Genomic DNA, 23,801 nt, shown 5'->3' with positions numbered 1-23,801 from the left:
CTAGAGTAATCTGAGCTATCAAGTGGGACTTTTTCTAAAAGCTAAGCAAAAATGCAGCTAAAAGGAATTAGAAGGTAGATTTAAAATTCATCAGAGGGCTGAGAATTACATCTTTAAAAGAGAAGCAAGAATCAAGCCGATTTATAACTAGAAGACAATTATTGCCAGCAGAAACTTCTAAAAGAGGCAGCAAAGTTCATCTTAAAAAGATGATTGCTTCATTCTAAATCAGAAACAAGCCCAATAGCCAGGCAACTGCCCTTTCTGTGTCTGAGCAGAATGTGGGTTTTTTTTTTTCCAACCAAATGAATTAGTCTCTACATCATAGCTATATGCAGGTCAAATGAGAGAATCTATGTATGGTGTGAATGCCTCAAACTATTGACAGTATCCATGTGCAAACATTTGACACTTTCACTCATAGAAAGCTGTGAACCACCTGTGTGTTCTCTAGATGGTGACTGAAATTCTTTTATGAAGACTGTAAGTAATTCAATAGAATAAAAACCCTACTGTTATAATCAGTCTCTCAACCAAACAATCAAGACAATCACCCCACAGCCAAGAGCAAATATTTCAAAAGCCAGGAAGATACTCAGAGAATCCACTTAGCTTTTTGCTTAGCAATTGTGCTTGTAAATAGCAAGCAACTGTTATTGCATTGTTGATGAATTCCTCAGCAAAGAAACCAAGGTTCAAAACAAACAGAAAGAATAATAAAGAACAACAGAGACAAGGGAAATAGAAGAAAACTTCAAAAATGCATAAGCACACTATTGTGTGTAATTGTCTACAAGAAGATATGACATGGACATAATTCTACACAAGTTTAGATGGAAGTTTCTGTCCCAGCCTGTCTCACAGACATTCAGTCCCAAAGAAATATACAAAGGATTATATTAATTATAAACTGTTTTGTTTATTAGCACAGGTTTTTTATTAACTAGCTCTTAAATTGACTCATTATTCTTGTCTACATAATTCAAACCACATGGTTTGATACCTATTCTCAGTGAGGCCTTCTCATCTTGCTTCCTCAGTGTCTGAGTAGAGACTGTGTCTCTGCCTTTCCTTTCCCCAGAATTCTCCTAATCTGGGCACCCCACCTATATTTCCTGTTTAACCACTGACCAGTCGGCATTTTATTAAACCAATAAATGACAAATCTTTACAGTGTTCAAGAAGATTATCACACATCACAGAAGGAGGATACATGCTATTGAAAATTAAAATAGACATTTAGAGATAGTGTTCAATAGGCCTTTATATACATGACACCAAAGAGAACATGCCTAAAGGTGGGAGAAATAGTTGTCGGAAGTAGAAAGTATGCCAGAAAAAAGTGGTAACTTGAAAACAAGGCAAAGACTTTTTAAATTATAAACATTTTTTAAAATGTTTTATTACAACAGATTCATTGCTAATTGACAAAATGCATACATATTAGTTTGAGATACATATTTTTGATAGAAAACTGGAACAAAACAGTCAATTCAAAGAACTTCAATAGACTAGAGCTCTAATCTCTTTGTCTGTGGATGCAGCAAAAGAGATTACATGCTAGAGGCTCTAGATTAGCATAGCCATTTAGAGAACTGTGGACATTGTTCAAAAACTAAAATATAAATATCAGACCAAGTAATAATCCTACATCCGCAAATAAAATCCCTGGAACATATTAATATATTGAAGTTATCTAAATTGTTAACTGGTCTACTATTTAAAAATACACAGATAAGAAAATAATCCACATATTTATCTATAATTAAATAGATAAAATGTGGTAAATATTCATAAGTAAATGCTATTTGATTAGAAAAAAATCAATATTATATTTTTAACAATATAAATGACTCTGGAGGCCACTGGTGCTCAATAAATTCAGCCACTACAGAAAGACAAAGACAAGCGACATAGTCTTGCTTGTATTTGAAATATACTGCAATTGATCTTGTATGGAAAGAAAACTGAAAAAACAAGCAAGAATAGCACAAGCAGTTATTGATCAAAGAATGTGGAGTATCACATAACTGGTATAGGGTTTTATAGTGAGTGACAACACTTGTTAATAGTGTATTAAGTAATTTAAGATAACTAGAGATGTGTTTCAATTATCCCTTCATTAAAATAACATAACATGGGCTGGGTGGTGGAGGCACACACTTTTAATCCATGTACTTGGGAAACAGAGGCAGGAGGTTCTCTGAGTTTGAGAACAGCCTAGTCTACAGAGTGAGTTTCAGGACAGATAGAGAAAGCTTGTCTCTATAATACCAAAAAGAGAGAAAGAAAGAAAGAAAGAAAGAAAGAAAGAAAGAAAGAAAGAAAGAAAGAAAGAAAGAAAGGTAAAATGAAAGCAAAATGATCAATTTGCTGTATACACCTTGATATAATTAGGTCATATTGTATAAATGCATTAAAACATCACACAGCTTTGCATAAATGCATACAGTTGTAATTTTTCCACAAAAATTTACTCATTTGTGAGTAAATGTCTTTTAATTTAGTAGTTTTAAATATAGATAGAATTAACATACAAATATGTGTTTATGTGGTGATAGTATTGACAACTTTAAAATATTATTTAAAATAATTTAATTGTATTTAAAATATTATAGGGAGGAAAGCTAAAGTGGGGAGAGGGCTGGGAGGGTAGGGCAAAGGAAGGGTAAAAGAAGGCACAATTAATGTTAATGATGTTTGAAAAAGCCATATGAAAACATAATATTTTAAAATATTTTATAGACAGAAAGGAAGAAAGAAAGGAAGGAAGGAAGAAAAGAAAAAAAGATAGACAGACTAGAAGTGGGAACTCATGAGACGTGCCGCTTTCCATGTTATAGTATTAACTGGCTAGGTATCTTACAGGTCTTATGCAAGAAAACACATTTGTTAAGAGTTCATTTTTAACAAAATATTAAAAAGGGTTTTAGAGTTGTCTACACAGGAGTATGATCTACCCAGAAACCAAAGACTAACAAACAAAAACCCCAATATGTGAGGTACCCATCCTGTAGATCAATTGTATCTTATAGATTTTTAGTCATTGATCTTAATGTCCATTAGAACTTGAGACTAAATAGGAAACCTTTCCCCTACTGGTTCTTCTTCATAGTTCCAGAAGATGCTATGCAGATAGCTTGAGAAGAAAAGTCACACACAGTCACGACAATTTGTGATCCCTCCATGCTACAATGATGAGTTGCTAGTCAAGATGCACCCATTGGTGCAATAGTGATAATAGTGCCACAGAACAACCAGCCAGTGATTAGATTTAAATCTGCCCCAAGGAGAAACACATATTTGGTACTGAAATAGCATGGTGCTGTTTTGTTGCAGGAAATCACTTGTTGGTTCCTGGCTACTCGGCGGCTCAGACCGGAAATAATCACACAGAAACTAAATTCTTTAAATCACTTTTCTTATTGGCTAATTTTTACATCTTAATTTAACCCATCTTCATTAATCTATGCATCACCACGAGGTCATGTCCTACCAGCAAAGTTTCAGTGTGTCTGTCTCCAGCAGCAGCTCCATGGCTTTTCTTTCACTGTCTCCTCTCTCCCAGCACTTTTTTTTTGTTTTTTACAATATTTATTTATTTATTATGTATACAATATTCTGTCTTTGTGTACGCCTGCAGACCAAAAGAGGACACCAGACCCTATTATAGATGGTTGTGAGCCACCGTGTGTGATTGCTGGGAATTGAATTCAGGACCTTTGGAAGAGCAGTCAATGCCCTTAACCTCTGAGCCATCTCTCCGGCCCCCTCCCAGCACTTTTAATTACATTTGAAAATGAGAAGTTTGGGGAAAGACCTTGATAATAGAGCTAATAGATAAAATTTAAGATGCGTTATTAATAATAAATATTACGAGGAAATATGATAAAGGAAGGATAATGCGAATATTGAGTACCTGCCTAGAAATGGGACATGACAGATAATAGTAGTATATATTCCTCTGTGCCTTATGAAACTAAGTCATGGGATTTTGGTCCTATTTACAACAAACACTTTCTTCCTATGAACAATTTAGAAAGTGGTTCCTTTATAAACAAGTGATTATTAAATGGTTGATTGGGTGGTGGTGCATGCTTCAATCCCAGGATTTGGGAAGCAGAGGCAGGTAGATCTCTATGAGTTCAAGGGAAGCCTGGTCTACAAAGCCAGTACCAGGATACCCTGAGGTGCTACACAGAAAAATCTTATCTTGGAAATAAAAACAAAAAATAAAAATAAAAAAAAATAAATAGAGAAAGAAAATTAAGAACTTACACCTTGTAACAAAAGTCACTCTTGTAAATGCTTATTATGACAAATGGAAGAATGTCATTTATTTAAATGCTAAAAATGATTGAATATCTTTTATTATAAAATATGTTGTTTTAATATGTTATTTCCCAAATATATTCTTATTATTAGATCATACTGTGATTGAAAAAACAAGAAAGTAAAAATAAATACTGATGTTATTCTGTAAAAATTCATATGATATACTCTGAATTTTTTTAAATGAGAAATTAGAAAAAAAATTATATGATCTGTTTTCTTGCCTGACATTTCTTGCAAGATTCCATTTCATTAATAGTTTTATTATGCAGAACTCAGTTATTGTCATTCAGAAACAGTTTGGAGATATATACCATTATAGAGCTTGCATGCATAAATAAGCATATTATTAATAATCAATGGAAATTAGTAGACAATACACTTCCTCTTAAATTTAATTATATGCTTGATTAAGAGTGTTTGGGTACTTAATTAAAATAAGAAGGTCCAATGATGCTTAATTCTTTCTTATATTCATATTACAGTTCTAATAACTACAATCTTCACTCAATCCATGCCTAACTTCTATTAATTTTAATCATAAGTACTCTTGCTCACTGAATATTGCTTAAAATGCAATTGGATAGGTCATATAAGGAAAATATGTAGTCTGACAGTCTAAAGTGGGGGAAGAGTCTAGATCAAATGACTGAATGAAGAGATGATTTCATAATTATGTTCAATTAGTTCTTTTATAGCTTCGGGGAAGCATTTCCTTTTATATTGTACCATGAGCTATAACCAGAAACAAAACTAGTTAGCGTGATTAGTAGGTGTCAATGTTTAAAAGATAAAATACATACTAAATGCTAAGATCTCACTAAGAATAAATGAGCTGTATAAAAATGAAAAAGTATCATTGGGAAATCTTTGTCATTGCTAAGTCTAGTATAGTTTGGATGAAGTGAAGTCATGCATGCTCAATAAACTTAAGGCTCATGAACACATTTTTTTCTGAGGAAAATGATTTCACCCACAATGGATGTTTTTTCAGTAAGTATCAAGCAACCATTAAATGAGTATTAGAATATGATATTATCAATAAATGCGCCACATTGTTAAATTCATTAAAACACAAAACAACAATAAATCTCAGTAATGAGGCTGGTACCTCTGAAGAAACTAAAGGATTAAAAGCCTCATTGACTGCAGACTAGAACATGGTAGAGATAGGGTTTAAGGTAAGGTGGTTAATTTGATTTCATTAGTGAGATTTCTCCCAGTCTATTTTACTCATAAATGTAAAATAACTCTAAGAATGTTTAAACACCGCAACAATCCCCAAACATGTTAAGTTTTCTACTTTTACAGAGCACTTCCTACAGAAATGGATGTTGAGCAGTATTATGGGAAAAACAGAAATAAGGTTCATTATAGTCGGGTCACCCTGAAAATGTTATACCTCTGGAGTCTACACTCCCACTATTCTCACAAGAAATATTGTCTATAAATTACTTCATTGTGGATTTAGACATCAAAGGGATTTCACTTCATTTTAAAAGATATTTGAGAGACTAGATAGTAGTCTGCAAGAGGCTTGCTTTTCAAGCCCAAGTACCCGAGTTTGATTCCTAGAATGCATGTAAAGGAAACAAACAAACAAACAAACTGGTATGCTGTCATGCACCCATTATCCAAGCACCAAGGAAGCAGAGGCAGATGCATCCAGGGGTTTTCTAGCCATTTGCCGTAGCCAATTTGGTAAGATGCAAGCCAGAAGGAGGACCTCTATTAAAAGAGTAAGTGATGGATGGCAATAATGAAGGTCAACAAACTTGTTCTCTCTTCTGTATACATGTGTTTGTGTACACAAAGCACACACACACACACACACTTTCAATTTATTTTTATTTTCTATTTTCCTGCCTCCAATTTTTTGAACTAAGGCAATTCTTTTATGATATACAGAATAAGTTGTAAATGTTTCCAGGAGAAATTTAAAACTGATTTACGTTTTCAACTACTAAAGCACTGAATAGGCAAAAAAAAAAAAAAGGCATTTCAAAATGGTGTAAGTATAACCATGAATCAAAAATATTTATATCATGTAAGGGATGAGTGGATATTTGGCAGAAATAATACATCTGCAATTAGAATGTGGTGTGCGTATAGAAAATTCTGACTATTACCAGGAGGCTTGGGCTTTCTCATGTATAGAGAAGAGGAGAGACTGAGTGGTGATGTGTGATGAACGCTGCTATATAAACAAGAATATGATAGATGAGAGGGACCTGTGTTTTTGTCAGTGTGATAAAACAAAATCCATCAATCTCAATTTCACTATTTCAAATGCTATGAGCTAAACTAATCTAGGTTTTGTCTCCTGTGGCTAATGATAATTAAGTTCCAGCAATTCAATGCACTTATTTGAAAATGGAACATAGGTTTTAGACATGTGCAATTTCTTTGAAGGTTGTGCATATTGATTTTATTGTTGAAATTGGAGCTTTACTCCAGCATGGTCCTAGTTAGTCTTTGACAATTTGACACAGATTCCAACAATCACATGTGAAGTCATCTCACTTGAGGAATTGTTACCATCTGATTGACTTGTGAGTAGTTTTGTTGTTGTTGTTATTAATGTTGTCAATAGATTTAGGAGATTCCAACCCACTGTGGGCAGTAGCAACTCTAGGCAGGGAGGAAATGTAGCTGGGCAAACCTGTCAGCATCTTTCATCCAAGGCCTTTGCCTCTCTTCTTGACTTCAGGTGTCTGTCTGCCCGAGTTCCTGTCCAGCCATTCCTCAATGCTGAACTGTAATTTGTAACCAAACAAATGCTCTTTTCTGCCAAGCGGCTTTTGGTCAGTGTTATATCACAGTAGCAGAGAAACAAATTAGAAAAAAAAGCAGTTTTCGTTATTTTCTACCTTCCTTTGGATAAATAACAATGATTATAATTTTGTTTTTTGATGTGATTCCCCTGATCTATGAGTTATATTTTATGAAAGCATGTTACTCTAGTTGTTTTTGCTCTTGAAAATTTAGGGACAACAGGCCGAAACTCTAGGTAAATTTAATTATTATGTTGAACTTAATAGACTAATTATTTAGTAGTTAAAAGGTCTATATTACATACATTACTATGATTTAATTTAAGTCAATTTATGATTTTTGAAAAAAGTATTTAAAATTTCTATCAATGGTGTAGCATTGAAGGAATATGCTGAAACAGAAATACAAAATATGCCCTCATTTTGTGGTCAGAGAGTAGCAATGAAACTCATAATAAATGAGACTAGTTTTCTCTTCTGTGTATTTATGGAAAGTTGTAGCTCACAGTGATATGAAGGACAGAATTTTAAGGTGCCAACACAAATGGATGGCTTACTATGTGTTAAAGTGTTCTGTTTCTGGCTGTCAAGTCCTTTGGGGAATTAAAAAAAAAAGGTGGAGAATGCTAGATTCCTCCCCAAATTTATCACTTGAATCTGCTGAAGGGAGCTGGGTTAAGGAGAATGGCAGAAGTATTTGAGTATTTGCAGGCACATAAAACAGATGTGAGGCGTACAAATCAATCCCTAATGTTATCTGAGGGAATTTGGGCCAAATAAATAAATGACTTATCTACAAATCCCTGTTTAGCCAATTCCAAAGGCACCAAACCTGTATCACCTGATGTGTTCTAGCATGCAGATGAAGATCATTTTTCTTTCATCCACTTCACGTTACATCACAGAGAATGTAGATGAGGAAGAACTGTCCAAATGAAGATGCAGGACCATGGGAAGTGTAGACAAACAGAGCACGCAATTCTTTCCCACTTTTGTTTCACGGACTGTACCTGTCCATAACTTTTGCTTTTGCTTTCTTCCCCTTTTTGCTTTTGCACATGGAATGATTGCAAACATCCATTATCTGTTCACCCAATTTCTCACCCCAGTGAGGAACTATAGTTAACTTCAAAAGCAAACAAAATAATTCCACCACTGGAAAATATCCCTGTTGTCGATTTTCTAGAAATCTAGAATTGTAGCAGGCTTCCATAATATGAAAATTTGCCTTTAACTTTAACTGTGATTGAGTTGATGAACTATGTAGTCATCTGAAAGGAAAACTTGGATTGAGGAATGCTTTTTTCAGACTGGCTTTGGGGGTACACCAGGGTGAATTTCTTGATTATTAATTGATATTGTAGAGGCAAGCCCACTGTGAGTAATGCTGTCCCAGAATAGCTTGTCATAAATCATATCAGAAATTTAGCTAAGAATGGGTGAGCCTGAGATTGAGTCAGCGAGCAGTGTATCTCAGTGATTCTTGTTTACTTGTTTCTACTTCACTCAATGATGGACTATGATCTGGAATGCTAAGATGACTTGTGGGCACGGGGTTTTGTACCAGAAACAGAATGAAACCTAGGACATCAAGGAAGGGAGGGTTATCTTTCTCAGGATCTCCCCCCGTTCAACCCAATAGCCTGAAATTCAGTAATTTTATTAACTCATTTTTGCATTGAGTTTTTAGGGATGCCAAAGCAAAAAGAAGGAAGAACCTTGGACTTCTGATGGTCTTAGTCCTTTCACTATTTGTTTAAATAATCAGAGTCACTTGAAAAGAAACAACAGCTGTCTTATTCATATGATTTTTTGTTGAATTTCTGCAACAGTAGCAGTAGAGGAACACTGCAGCTAAGTTAAAGTTTCTCAAAAGCATACTCATGAAATTTCCTTGCGACTATCATTGTGTTTTTCCTTTTTAAAATGGCTTTCCATTCAATTCTAACTTTTCTCTTTACCCTAACTGTTTCTCCATTGTTACTCTGTGGGTATTACTCAGGTAAATTGACATCACTTTACTCAAAATTAAACAATGCTCCTTTTAGATAGTGTTCTTCATATTAGATAAGTATTTGTAGGATGTGGCGTCAGGTATTGCTTGATATTATCTTTGACAAATGAAAGTTCATCCTCCAGAACCCACCAAGTTGGTGGTGAAGAGAAGCAACTCCTTGGAGTTCTCTCTATCTTCACATGCTTGCACCTGTGCACACATTCACATGTATGCAACATGTGCACACATGTGCACACCCAATTTCACACACACAATGAACAAAATGATAGACAGATCTATGATAGATAAAAAAGTGTTTGTTTAAGAGAGTAATAGGGGTGTTAGAGAAATGTTTCAACAGCTAAGAATACTTGATACTTTTGCAGAGGATCCGAGTTTCATATTCAACACGTATATCTGGCAAATCACAACTTCCAGTAATTCACAACTCCAAAAGATCTGATATTCCCTCTTGTTTTCTACAGGCATTGAGTATATACAGTATTCACTCACATATGTATACATACACACACACACAGAGAGAGAGAGAGACAGAAAGAGAATATTACAAAATGGATTATTATCGTTTTTAAATTTTCAAACTTTAGACCAAGTTTTAATTTTCAGAAGGTCATATTGTGCATGATTCATCATTTTTCAGCTGAGTTATAAGTTCCAACAAGGTAGAAATGGTGTTATATTTGTTAGACCCCTTTGACATTTATGCTTCAAAGTTCAGTAATTATTTGATGATGGAGTAATTGCTGACACACAGCATATCCAATGATTATATAATCCAGCAAATTACCTCTGATCAACTTAGCATACCCTTTTAAAGAAATAAATTCCATGAGAACTAACGTTTTAACACTGATATTTGCCCCAATTCTGTCATGAGAAAAGGAGGGCTTGAACACATTTTCCTGCTATTCTGAATCAAGTGATTAAAGGTTATCCCATGGCAGGTGCAGCATCTCTCATTCTCAGAAACTTTAAAGCAGATATGATTGTAAAAATAGCTGATTTCTATATTATTATTTATTTTGATATACAATATACTAGTAAAGATCCTGGATGCAATTAGATATTACATTTCATTATAATCCTATAAAGCTATCTAAATTTGACAATCACTTCATTAAAATACATAATTTCTAAAATTTATTGTATGTACCACAATCTTCTTGGCATAAAAAATATTGAAATTTAAAACTGAAACTAATAGTATCATATTCACAGGTCAAATAGCTTTTCCACCAGCTTTAACATTTATCTTCATATTAACAAAATTATGCCAGCAAAACCTGATGCCACTTAAAATGCATTGTTTAAAGGCTTATTTTTGTTTTATGCTTAAGAGTTTTGACTGAACATATATGCTACCTGATTGCAGAAACTCCACCAGTGCATCATATTTCCTGGAACTAGAGTTACATGTGGTTCTGAGCCAACACGTGGGTGCTGAGAAGCAAACCAGGTCCTCTACAGGAGCAGGAAGTCATAAACACTGAAATATATCGGTAGTTCTTGTCCAATGTTTCAAGAAATGGTTACACTATACCCCCACAATCAGTTTAGTGATTTGTTTTTCTATTAGAAAAAACAGCTCTGGCAATCTTGGTTATTAAAATTTTTTGTTTGTTCATTTATCAACAAATAATTTATTAAGGTTTTCTTTTTATGTTAAAATGCTCCTAACAAAAACTGATATTTTATTGTTAGAAAATCTCAGTCTTATGAAAAGTCTTTTCACTTTTGGAAGAATAAATGTTGCCTCTTGTGTACTTCCTTTTCAGAACCACAAGGAGATCAAAAGCATGGTTGGAATCATAGGAATAATGTTCTTATGATCATGGACAGAAACTGGCTTATAGAACTGGATGCATTTTCATAGGACAATACTGTTGAAAAGCTTAACAGTGAAATTTGGTGTTTTAAAAAAACAAACCACACCTTGCAAATGTTATTCAGTGCTTATTGTAACACAGTTAATTTAACATATGCCTACTACTCTGTTTTATAGGACTTCAACTCCATTATTTTCTGTTTAAGCATTTGTCAAAAAAAAGCTTTGTGTGATGATTATCTTTTGCATTTTCACGTTGAATGAAATTACTCTGCTAACTCAATCTTTGTTTGCTTGCCAGAAACACAGTGTTCTAAATACTTGATTCACAAAGATGAGTCAGAGCCCTTGTTCTCAAGTCCCCAAGTTGTATAATAGCGATGAACTAGATATAAAGAAACAGATTCATTCTGTTATATGTAATGGATGAAAAATCCAGGGGATAGGAGAGCTACAGTAAGTGTTTGAAAATATTCATGAAATGCTTGTGCAGACATCTCTGAGAACATTATCATAAATGATTTCATTTATGTCCTACGTAAATGAAATGGTTCAAGACTGTAACAGAGAACATTATGCATCAGTAAAAAGTGAGAAAATGCATTTATTTGTCAAGTATTCCTTTTTAAGTCTCTGATTGAGAGGTACTAGGTGCAAAACACCTTGCCTCAGTTTGATGTTCTATTCTCCTAAATGATTTTTAATCATCTGGGAAATAAAACGCGGAGATGAATTTTCTTGAAGCAGTACAAACAACCTGAATTTTGCTTCCCTTAGAAGACATAATTTTACAATGTTTTAACTTGCTGTTAATTGATCTCAGCAGGACCATGCTTCATCTCCTTGACGGAATAATTATGCAGTTCTGTTCTCAGGGTGCCCTTTTCCTTTCTTTCATTTCTTCATCCCAATACTCAAGGTCAGGTTTGTTGCTTGATAAGTTGCTAAAAACCTTGCTTTTGAAAGCTATTCATGGTCTTTACTACAAAATGGGCAATAATTTTAAAATCCCTGGTTGCTTTAATATATAAATATCTATACTAGGTATTTCTTCATCTTATTATTATTAATTTCATTTTAGTATTGCAAAATTTCATATTTAAGTACGGTGTATACATCATTTCTACACCTTTCTCTGCCCCTCCACATCTTATTGTGCAATCCAGAGCTCCTCTCATATATGTGACATCTTCACACATATGTGCACGTGCATGTGTGTGTACACACACACACAAATTTGTTGATTATATTTGTATGTTTAGGGCTGACAAGTTATTCTTGCTAAGATTGTGTGTGCATGTGTATGCATGTGTGTTTATACATGCTGTGCTTGTGTGTGTTTGTCACTTGTGTTTTCACTACATGAAATCTATTTTTGAGCCATTTTTCAAATATGCTTGCTTATGCCTTTGAGTTTTATACCGTGGTTTTGAAAACCCCAGTTAAAACTCCTATTGATTGTTTGAACTCAATTTATATCCTATTTCAGGTAACAACGCTAACTTCATTATGATATATTTCCTAAAACCTTCTTGACTGATGCCTAGGTTTTTAGCTATATGCTTTTACTGTTAATTGATAATTTTTCATCTCATGTTATTATGAGGCAATTTGCATTTTATGGTGTTCTTATATTTGGTCATCTTGGCAATAGACATGAGAAGGGGCAGCAACATGCCATGGCTGTACCATGGCCATGGAAAAATGGTTAAACAGTACTGGCGGAGTAATTATTTGATGTCCCTAGGTAACAATATATTGATCTCTGGAGTTTTCGTAAGCTTTCAAATCAGGAAACTCAGGTTTCAACTACACATTTACTATTTATTAGCTATTTTCACTGGACAACTTACCTAAAATACTTAAGCCTGAGACACATTCCCAGTATGGTGTAGAGGGTATGTTTAATATGTGTTTCATGAATCATAAATGATTATAGAAGAGAGTATGTCCTTTGACTGACAACAATGCAAACTGGAATAAATCTATTTTAGCTCAGCAAATGAGAGGAAGTAGTAACTTTAATGGTATCCATTATAAAGCAATGCTGATGTTGACATTAAGAATCACAAATGCTTTGTATGACTAAATTAATTAGTGAACTTATATGCCGCATTCACCCCGTCCCTGTGTCTGCGTTCTGTGTGCTGGTACCCAGTTCCCGAGCTTCGGGAAGGGCCTGGAGGTTAAAATACACAGACACACATAGACAGAGAGACAGTGACACGGGTCATCCTTGAATTCCTCAAGAATGCCCCCTTTATTGTGTTCAGGGGCACATTATATAGAGATAGTCATGCCCCAGCCAAACACACCAGAAACCACTCTCCTGCCATCAGGAACTCCTGAAGGTCTCGTGCTCAGAGCAGCTGTAGGCACTCAGATCAGGGAATTACAAGAAATTCAGGATCTGGGGTCTCACTGCTCCCAACACTTATAGAATATTTTACCTTTATATATATAGTATATATTCTTATACACGTATATAGATACATTCATGTAAGCATGCCACTAAACTCTATTTCAGTAAGAAAATTTTCCTGAAATAGTTTTATTCTATGATTTCAAGGGTAATTTTTGCTACATCCAAAGTCTTTTATAGTTTACCATGGCTTATGTTACCAAATTGCTTTTATATAAATTGAAGAGTACTTAATTTATTAGATAAAACCATAAATGAGACCTTCAACTTCTATCTTTAAGAAAGACACACTTTAATTGGCTTTATTATTTGTTACAGGTAGAATGGTAAGCATGACAGGAAGGGTCCCTGAAATTTACAGACATTTGGAGAACAAAGGTTTCAAATTCATTTTCTATGTATCCGTTCAGTCGTCAAATTACCAACCCTAAAATTCCTGTATTATCTGTGAACCTGCCTCATATATATTATAAAATTGGAATTCATGTGGACCAAGCATATAAAGTCCTTTTATTTATATTTACTTTTTGTATATGTTCAAGGTCAAGCAAAAGGTAGAATTAAAGTAATTCTAAATTATTCCCAGATATTCCACCCCCCACACTCTTTGCATGAAGGAATATGAGAATGCAGTTTTCAGGCTCACTTCTGCATTATTTCAGTCAAAATATACTGCTTTTATCATCAGTGAACATATAGCTATTCAGCAATTCAGACATGAATTGCAAATATAATGGAGGCCACCTGACATTTACATCTGATGAATGACTTAGGAATCCAATGAATCACTTAAATCTCTGCTTTCCTTAGCAGTATTTTTCCAATATTTAAACATGATATCACTTACTGTAAACAATTGAAAAATAAGCAATGATTATTTCATACTTTTCTTTATTCAACTAATCACCTCAACTTTCCCTCACTCTTATTGTTGAAGACTCATAAGAAGTTCTAAACCTTAGTGTAACCTAGCTGTATGATTTGTTAACACTAACTTAGCATTCTAGCATGCAGTAATCTGATTTTAGTTCAAGGCTATGATTGCAGGAGAGAATGGAGAGCTGCTTAGGTGGAGAACATGCTTCCCACATACAGGAAGATTGACCTTCATTCCCAGAACATATTTAAAAGCCAGATAAGCAAGATACCCCTCTATAATAGCAGTCCTCTAGAGGCACAAACACAGACTCTATGGTACAACCTAGCTAACTAGACTAGCAAAAATCTGCAAATTTTAGAATCAGAAAGAGAATACACCTCAAAAATTAATCAAAGTAAATAGAGGATGATACAGCATGTCAACTTCAGGTCTCAGCATGCATATATACACTGTCCACACACACACAGATATGCCAACACACCTGGCAAGATGCATACATACAATCTGTATAGCACACACACACACAGAGAGAGAGAGAGAGAGAGAGAGAGAGAGAGAGAGAGAGAGAGAAGAAAGAGATGATTGAATAATAACAATCTATCAGAATAGTAGATAATGTAACTTTTCAATTCATGATCTTTTCTCATTTTATTTTTGTTGGACATAGACAGCTGAGAGGGAAATTAAAAAGGTTGAAAAAGAACAAATTATAGATTCCATGAACAATATCTATAGAACTTGAATGTGAAACATAATTAATTGCGATGGGGGATTAAAGGTAAATGATATCATATTTAATATTATATCAATTATTCAATTGAAGCACAAGGTCACTCAACAGTGTCAACTTCTAAATGACAAAGAGTAGACATGTTGCCAAACCATATTCTTCGGGCTTTATTTGGAAAAAAAACATAAATTTTATGAGTCTATGGGCTGAGATATTATTCAGTCACAAGAACAGAGGTTAGGTAATTTGTGATGATATCACTCTTCTGTTATTCATTCACTTCATCTGTAGTATATGACCTAATTTCCTTTTAAGTTCTCTGCCAAGGTAATATTCATTTGTTAATTTAAATATAAGTTGAAACTAAACATACAAGCCATAAGCAACTTTGTTATCTTCACTCTTCTTTTCCTCCCAAAACAATTCCTGTGAAAGCATGTGGAAATTCCTTTTTCTCCCAGATATATAACTTTATGATAATTGAAGTCTTGACCTTAATTATTTTTAGAGTGAGTATGGGAGAGAAAGCATTGAGAATAAGGTCAAAAGTGGTAGTTTCATTTAAAGTATTCCTTCATTATTACTCTACTCAAAGGATTGCGTTCTTAATTCCATTTATCAAAACTTATTAACCTGAGCATCAATTCCAACAAGTACCATTCATATGACTGTTACAGAAAATGAAACATTAATATTCTGCCGCTCAATGTGTGTGACGTGTGATTGCATGTACACACACACACACACACATGGTCGCACGTACACACAAACCACATACGTGAGTGAAGGTCAGAGAGACACATTAAGTTTATCTCCATTTCTTTCTTCTCTCTTTTCTTGAGTCTGCTTCTCACTCTCAGACTGGAGCTTGCAATATTTTGGCTGGGCTGGCAGCCAGGAATCCATAGATTGTCTTGTATTCTCCATTACCACAACCAACTCTGGATCTAAAGAGATCTGTGGCTACATCTTGATATTTACATGGGTGTAGGGACAAAGATCCTTTCCCCATGTTTATGTTGCAAACATTCTAAAGGACTGAACCATCTCTTTGATCTGAATATTTTTTAATTGTCCAAATCCGAAGACAATAAATTTGTTTTAAAGATTTCTAGAATTCCTCATAATGACTATGTCCTTAAAGAATTGTGAACAAAATGGTAAAAAAAAATGAGGGAATAAATTAAAATTTTAGGGATAAATAACTTTGAATAGTGATATTTAAAATATTTTTCAAGTATAATTTTATGATGATGACATACTATTTTCACAAACCTTTGATATCCAGTTAATGTTAGCCAAGTCCATTAATTTTCCATATTTGTGGACTCTAAAAAACTATTATAAACTGTTATAATTATTGTAAAATAACTATAACAGCAGATATTTTACCTCCAAATCAAGTCATTATTTCAGAGATCATCATTCTTATTTCATTCTTTAATCAAATATAGTGACCTCAAACAGTGAGTCTTTCCATTAGCATTACCAAAAAGAATAAGGAAAATTAATTCAACTTTGGAAGCACAACAAGAATAGGGGGAGCTGGAATAATGAGTAAAAGCCGGAATGCTCAAGATTGAATCCCTTGTAAACACTGTGACATGCTTGCCTGTGCCAGTGAATCCAGTCACTGGTGAGAAAGCTTCGTCAAATATGAGCTTCAATTTCAGTGAGAGAATGTTTCAAAGCAACAAGAAAAGGCGTAGTAGGGGAAATTCCCAATTCTGCTTTGGCCACCACCCGCTTTGGGCTCCCCATGAACACTCATGTGCATTGGTAAATGCATTTGCATATTCACAACACACACTATCACACACACACTCATACACACGGACACACGCACACACACAACAAAGTGAGCGCATTCATAGAATATATCAAAACAAAACAAAAACATAAAGAAATTATCAAAATTATTAGAAGCAAGCTATAGAGAGTTATAAACTCATGTCTGTACATAATTCCATTTTTGTCAAGTTTTAGCTATTATTATACATGATTATATATTTTGATAACTTCAAGGTAATTACAGTTTATAATAAATTTGATTGACATAATGGTTTTATCAAGAACTTATTAATGCCACACATGGAATAGAAACAGGATAAAAAGGGAACATGATTCACTTTTATTATCAGATTCTTGAAATTTGAAAAGAATATTAATCCTTTATAGTTTTAATTATCTTACCTAATATTTAACTGCCTCTAAACTACAATAAAATTATCCCTTCTGGGAAATTAACATTTGTATAGCACCAGTAACTAAACTAATTAATAAAATAAGAATATTACCATTTTATTCATTAATCAATTTTAGCTTAATTGATTAATGTTTACAATGAAAATTTAATATAACAGTAGTAATTTTAATATATTTATATACACACATATATTATATATATGATATCTTACTGATTCACTGTAAATGAGCTATGTCCTGCATTTGTTACTATTATTATTATCAAATACCCAGATCAAACTAAGTAAGTGAGTTGAATATTAATCAAATTTCTTACATTAAATATATGTTCATATTCTACTCAGTATATTTTAATCATTTAAATAAAAATATCTTTACTCAAAATGTACATGTTTTCTAGGTAGAGATTTGTAGTTTAGCTTAAGTAGAGGCACACATCTGCTCCGTCATTCAAATATTGCTTTGAAGATACCATTAAAGTTGTGCTGATCTCAGCTCTAGAAAATCTATAATATTATGGTAATTGCATCCTGGTATGAAAACTAAATAATGTAAGACAACTAAAATTTTATAGAAAAATAAGGACATTTGTAAAGCAACAAAATTTATTAGCATTCTCTCGGTAAATCTTCACTGAACTGAAAGAGAACATGCAAAGTTTTCAGTCCCACTTTTCTCCACAGGAAAATGATAATCACAGTTTGATGTACTTTCATAATCATAAAATGTTAAAATACATTTAAGTAACTCTAAGTTCTCTTTTTTCCCTTCTGTGTTACAGAATTGCAGAGTAGTTCCTGTGGAAATCCAGGAGTTCCACCCAAAGGAGTACTGTATGGTACAAGGTTTGATGTTGGGGACAAGATTCGTTACAGCTGTGTGACTGGTTATATCCTTGATGGCCATCCTCAACTGACCTGTATAGCCAACTCAGTTAATACAGCTTCCTGGGATTTCCCTGTTCCCATCTGCAGAGGTAAAAATAACACACACACACACGCACCTATATTCAAAATTTGTTTGAAAATTTGTTTAATATAATGAAACATTTTAAAAGTAAGAAACCATTTATCATCTACATAATATCCATCTCTACAACATAGCTTTCTCTACCTTCTACCATCTATTTATATTAGGTATTGAATACTAAATATGCAAACATACTTAATATTTGCTACAACAAAAGTATTTTTAATGTAGATGGAGATCCTTGAATTTATTAAAATATTTTGGCATTTACAATACAATGCAGGCATGTATTTTCGCATTAGAAAATATACAGAGTTTATGTTGTTTAAAAATCAGGATTTCGCCGGGAGGTGGTGGCGCACGCCTTTAATCCCAGCACTTGGGAGGCAGAGGCAGGTGGATGTCTGTGAGTTCGAGACCAGCCTGGTCTACAAGAGCTAGTTCCAGGACAGGCTGTAAAACCACAGAGAAACCCTGTCTCGAAAAACCAAAATAAATAAATAATTAAAAATCAGGGTTTCTTGCATAAGCAGTCACGATCATTATAAGCAAATAATTTGAGAATAATCAATGGAAAAATAATTGAGAAATATTGTCTATATTTTTGATTCTTCTCAAATTTTCACATAATTTGTGAAAGATTATTGTGAAAATATTACTTTATAGTTATATATTGATGATATAAAGTCTGTATTTTATAAAGCAAAAAGTATTTTTGGCATTGATAAGAGTTAAATGTTTAATGTCTGGAAAATAGCTGTATCAATCATTAGCTATATTCTATACTGAGTCATGGCCACAGAAGTTCTGGAGATCAACATTGTTAGTCTGGGCTTTCTTTTTTACTGTGTTGTATTTCATCAATCTACTGAGATACGTTTCTCTTATTCCTAACTGAGTTGAAGCTAGGAATGTGCAACCACACATATCAAACAGTTTTTGTCAAACAAGTGGCTTCAGATGAATAGCATGATCACCAATGAAGTCAACCACGGATAGCTTTTCACTTTTTATATATTTTCATATATGTATATCAATTTAGTTTTATCCTATTCAACCCCACTCCCTTATCTTTTCTCTCCCTTCACAAAAGTCTTTATTTTCCCCCAATGGCCTCCTTCTAGTTTCAAGTGTTTATGTGTTATATATGAAGCCTACCAAGTTTAATTACCATTAATTAGGTTGTAGATGTTATTTACCAGAACATGGGAAACATATTCAGTAATTTCAAAGTTAAAGAAGATCCTCTCTTTCCTAAACCAACCACTAACTGCCAGTATATTCTCAGGAGCAAGTGAGTCCTGTGAAGTCCTCTCCCACCTGTTACAAAGTGTGATCAGGCTTGATCTTATTCAGGTAGCTAAAGCCGCTATGAGGTCATGAGCTAAATAGCAATATTGTACCAATGAAACAGTGTTCCATGGTGCCCTTCCCCATCCTCCTGCTTTTACATTCTTCTGTCTTCTCATATGATGTTTCCTTTGATTGCTTGATGTAAGTGTCCTGTACAGAGCTGCAAACCCAACAGCAATTATTCTCAGTAGTTGACTGAGACCATATCAAGTATACAACTTACAAACCAGGCAAACTGTATATTTTATTACAATAGTGGTATGATTCTTTTGGATATACCTAATAGTTTTCTGAGTGGATTTTGAATTCTTACCCAAAAAGAAAATTCACGACTGGTACTGAAAATCTTGTAAAAAGCCCATAGTATGGAATTCATGGACCCAAATAGGGAAGCCGCTGCTACTGCTTTTTCCAAATGGACTGATGTGATCATTAAACTACTTTCTAAATATTTGTGTTTATAACCCTAACTTCTTTTGCCAGCTGTCTCAATCAGAATGTGATTGGTCTCAGGTATAACACATGAAAATTTGAATTCAGTTGTCCTTCTAGCCAATGAGATTACTCATTTTTTTAAAAATAAGTTTTTTTAAACTGCTATAGTTGTAGCAATGCTAAATATTTTTGCCCCTATTTCTTTTTATTGTTGTGTGTGGTACATGTCCAGATTCTTCCCAAGCTGGTCTCTGTGTTTGTGGTTCCCTAGCATTGCTGTCTGCTGCCTCTGCTGTTGCTTCTGCTACTGCTAAGATTATCATAGTTAGTTTTGTGCCAAACACTTCAAACAGACAAAGAATTCAGAAGCATTTTATCTGTTAAGTAAAAACCAGAAAATTAACCCCAGATATAAAATATCAAGATTGCTTAAATAACAAGTGTAGGAATTATGAAGGTCTAAGATTTTGGTTGAAAAGTTTTCTTTTTCAGTCTTATCAATGGCACAAAAGAAATGCTATTTTTAGGTTAAAAATAAATGACAGTTTTTTAAATGAACAGTAAAACCAAGATTTAAAATATCAAAATTTTGCAATATCTATGATTTACAACCACCAATTTCCAGTTCTGTAGCATGATACAAAAAAAGGTGAGAAACATCTGCTCACATACTAGGAAAAAAGCCTTCTCAGTTTGAATGAGAACTGTTCATGGCCATGTGTAGCAGTGTGCCCTTACTTGATCTCTGGGGAGCCATTATCTCTCTCTTGCAAGGCTATAAGCAAATTTTGTCCTCAGCTCTGTGGGAAGACATTAGACTCTTTTATAAACAGATGTCTGTGTAATGATAGTCTAACACAAAGGTCAGTTGGAATGTGTTCAAAAGATTTGCAGACATATGAGAATGCAAATGTATAAATGTCTCAGTATTTAAGAAGGTTAGTAGGGAAGCCAGGTTTGAAACACTCACACACTCTCTCTTCCAAAGTCCTAGTATCATACTTTGGAACTACAAATAATTAATTTACACTTACCGTAGGATAATTTATCACATAGTGAGCAGAAACGAAGTCATATATGGAACTTTGAAAAGGCATATATATTCATATAGTGTATTCTACAGAAGCATATAAATCATTCACTAAAATTATTTTATGAACATTTAAAAGTCAGTGTTTTAGCCGGGCGGTGGTGGCGCACGCCTTTAATCCCAGCACTTGGGAGGCAGAGGCAGGCGGATCTCTGTGAGTTCGAGACCAGCCTGGTCTACAAGAGCTAGTTCCAGGACAAGCTCCAGAAAACCACAGAGAAACCCTGTCTCGAAAAACCAAAAACAAAAACAAAAAAGTCAGTGTTTTATTGGGACTTTAATTAGAAACAAGAAATATTTTAAATGTTCACAAAGGATCAACATCAACAATATTTAATATTAATCTCTGATTGGGGACTCCTTGTCCATTTCAAATCAAATAATAGAGTTTGGAGTTAAAAGATGTTACTGTGGTCTAAATACTCATTAGTAAATACTAAATTCCACTTAGTGATTAGATCCTTCATGATACAATGATCGTTTGTGAACTTGGGAATGGCTCCTTTGTTAAAAATGATGACGATATAGGTAGAAATATAAGAATCACAATTAAATTAATATTAAATGGTTTTATAAGTCACTGAGGTTTCTTCCAGGACCTTGCTAGGTAAGCAGGTATGATTATACCCTTGAACACATTACAGTTATTGTATGCACTAAAATATGTGCATTGAGCGCAATTAGCCCACTTCTCTTTTCATCTCTATCGTCCCTTAAGAAGAGACATACAGTTAGAAAACAGCAAAAGGGAAATCAAGTATCTCTCTATCCATCCTGGCTAATACTAGAGCCAATACTTCCCTCCTTTTGTTATTAGCTTTCTATTCCAAAGTTCAATTATTATTTGCCTGAGTATACAACTCTCCTCTTTGCTCCTGCTTCCCAAGATCCAGCAGACATATTACTTTGACTGTCACCAAACCCTCTGCAGCCTAATTTATTAAAAGGGGGCATTCTCTGTGTCGGAAAATGCTGCCTGATGAACTTCAGTCTCCTAGGCTCACCTTTTCTTCTCCTGACTACCAAAACTAATGAATGCATTTACTGGTTCAAATATAGTCATTAAATCCTACCGTGTGAAAGCAGTATTTTATATGCTAAGGAACCAAAGATTAATTAAGAAACAGCTTCTGACGTTAAGAGCCCATGGTCCAAAGGGGCAGATTTGTAATGTAATCAAGCAATTACAATAATGTGTGATAACTGATTTAATGGTAGGATCTTTAGAATGGTTGTGCACCTTGATGAAGGATGCATTAGTGTCTCCTAGTTGAAAGGATGGAAGTTAATCTAGGGACAGATATTTAAGTGAAGGATTCAGAAAGGATTACTAAAAGTATCAACTATATAGAGCAAGAACATTCTAAGTGAAGTAATAATTCGTGTAGAAAGTACAAAATTTCCTTTCCGGCCTCAAAAGTAGTTCTCATGTGTTACTAATATTCAATGGCTAAGCATAGTCTCTATGTCGTACTTCACAGAGCACATGATCTCATTTTCCATACTCAGCTTTATCTCTCAGTAGCCAACACTTTTGTTAAAATTTAAAGTATAGAAGACCAGTGTGTTTCCAGAGTGTTCCACTATGATTCTGTTCAAAAGGGAATATTGATCATGGCTTAGTCTACACCTCCTTTTCTGCTCTTTGTCACTCAATAGCATACTGATTCTTTAATTTATAACTGTGCAGGGGGCTAATAATTCTGTAATGATCTGCTCATTACTTCCCATGGCGCTTACACAGGCTCTTTCCTTGATGAAACCTTTACTTTGAAAGTTCTTTGCTGCTTCCTAGCAATGATAGTTTAATTAAGAAAGAAACAAATGTCATATCAACCTAGAGGGCATGGAGCAAGGGTTATTATGTTGAAAACCAGGAGCGACTTCAATCAGCAACATCTGCGAGTATTTGAAAAAGGCAGCAAACTGCGTGCTAAGCAAAACCATCTCGGAACTAAAACTTAATGCTTGTGCTCACACCTGGAGCACTTGAATATTTGCACTCCTTTCCTTTGACACACACTTCTGTGATGTTCATTCCAAATGAGCTTTCACGCAGCTTATGTTCTCAACCCAATGCACCAGATACTTTGAACACATTAAGAGCAGTTTCAGCAATGGTGAATGAATACAGATTTTTATATTGAAAGTTCTCAGATTGGTGTTCTGCATTCAGAAAAGCATTTAGAATCTTGTACTCCAAATATGACTACAAAAGTTTCTCTTGAATTATAGTGATTCATCAGAGCCCTGCCCTTTGTTATAGAGGGATCAGTGTTTTAAGACATAATTAATGAGCCATAGATAACTTTAGTTTGTATTGGGAATTTATGAATTTTGTATTAACTAGATAATTGTTAATAATAATTGTTATTGTGTCATGGGTATGTCTAAGGTATTCATAGAGAAGTGCAGGAAAAGCAGTGCTCAGGGAAACGGTATGTGCACATAAAAGACTGATGGAGAAGGTTTTGATCTGATAGGTGCCATCCTGTTGGAAAAGGTGTGACATTTGTAACGCAGTTGTGATACACTCAATTGGTACAATGTGACTCTCACTAAATATTTGACAGCACAGATATGTAAAAAGCTTATCAGGAAGTCGGTACACTGACAAAGTGAGATAAATTTCAGGTAGTAATTACGAGTGGAAAAGCTTTCCAAGTCTTATTTAGATATAGAAGTATCTTTCACCCAAAATTTGATAAGAAAATAACTAATGGAGAAACAACAGCAGACTGCTCTGCTGCACACACTATTTTTCCTGCC

General features: G+C 34.2%; 1 protein-coding gene across 1 annotated transcript in view; it reads left to right on the top strand.

The window, feature by feature from the left end:
- Csmd3 (CUB and Sushi multiple domains 3) overlaps positions 1–23,801 on the top strand; it is a 916,841-nt gene that overhangs the window by 184,589 nt on the left and 708,451 nt on the right. Inside the window, exon 4 of the mRNA XM_057791849.1 lies at positions 17,967–18,161. Within this exon, the coding sequence (XP_057647832.1) occupies positions 17,967–18,161 (195 nt within the window). The remainder of the gene's footprint in view (positions 1–17,966; positions 18,162–23,801) is intronic.

The sequence above is a fragment of the Chionomys nivalis genome, chromosome 17, assembly GCF_950005125.1.
Source record: "Chionomys nivalis chromosome 17, mChiNiv1.1, whole genome shotgun sequence".
NCBI classification, from domain to species: domain Eukaryota; kingdom Metazoa; phylum Chordata; class Mammalia; order Rodentia; family Cricetidae; genus Chionomys; species Chionomys nivalis.
This window is presented reverse-complemented; position numbering and strand designations above follow the sequence as displayed.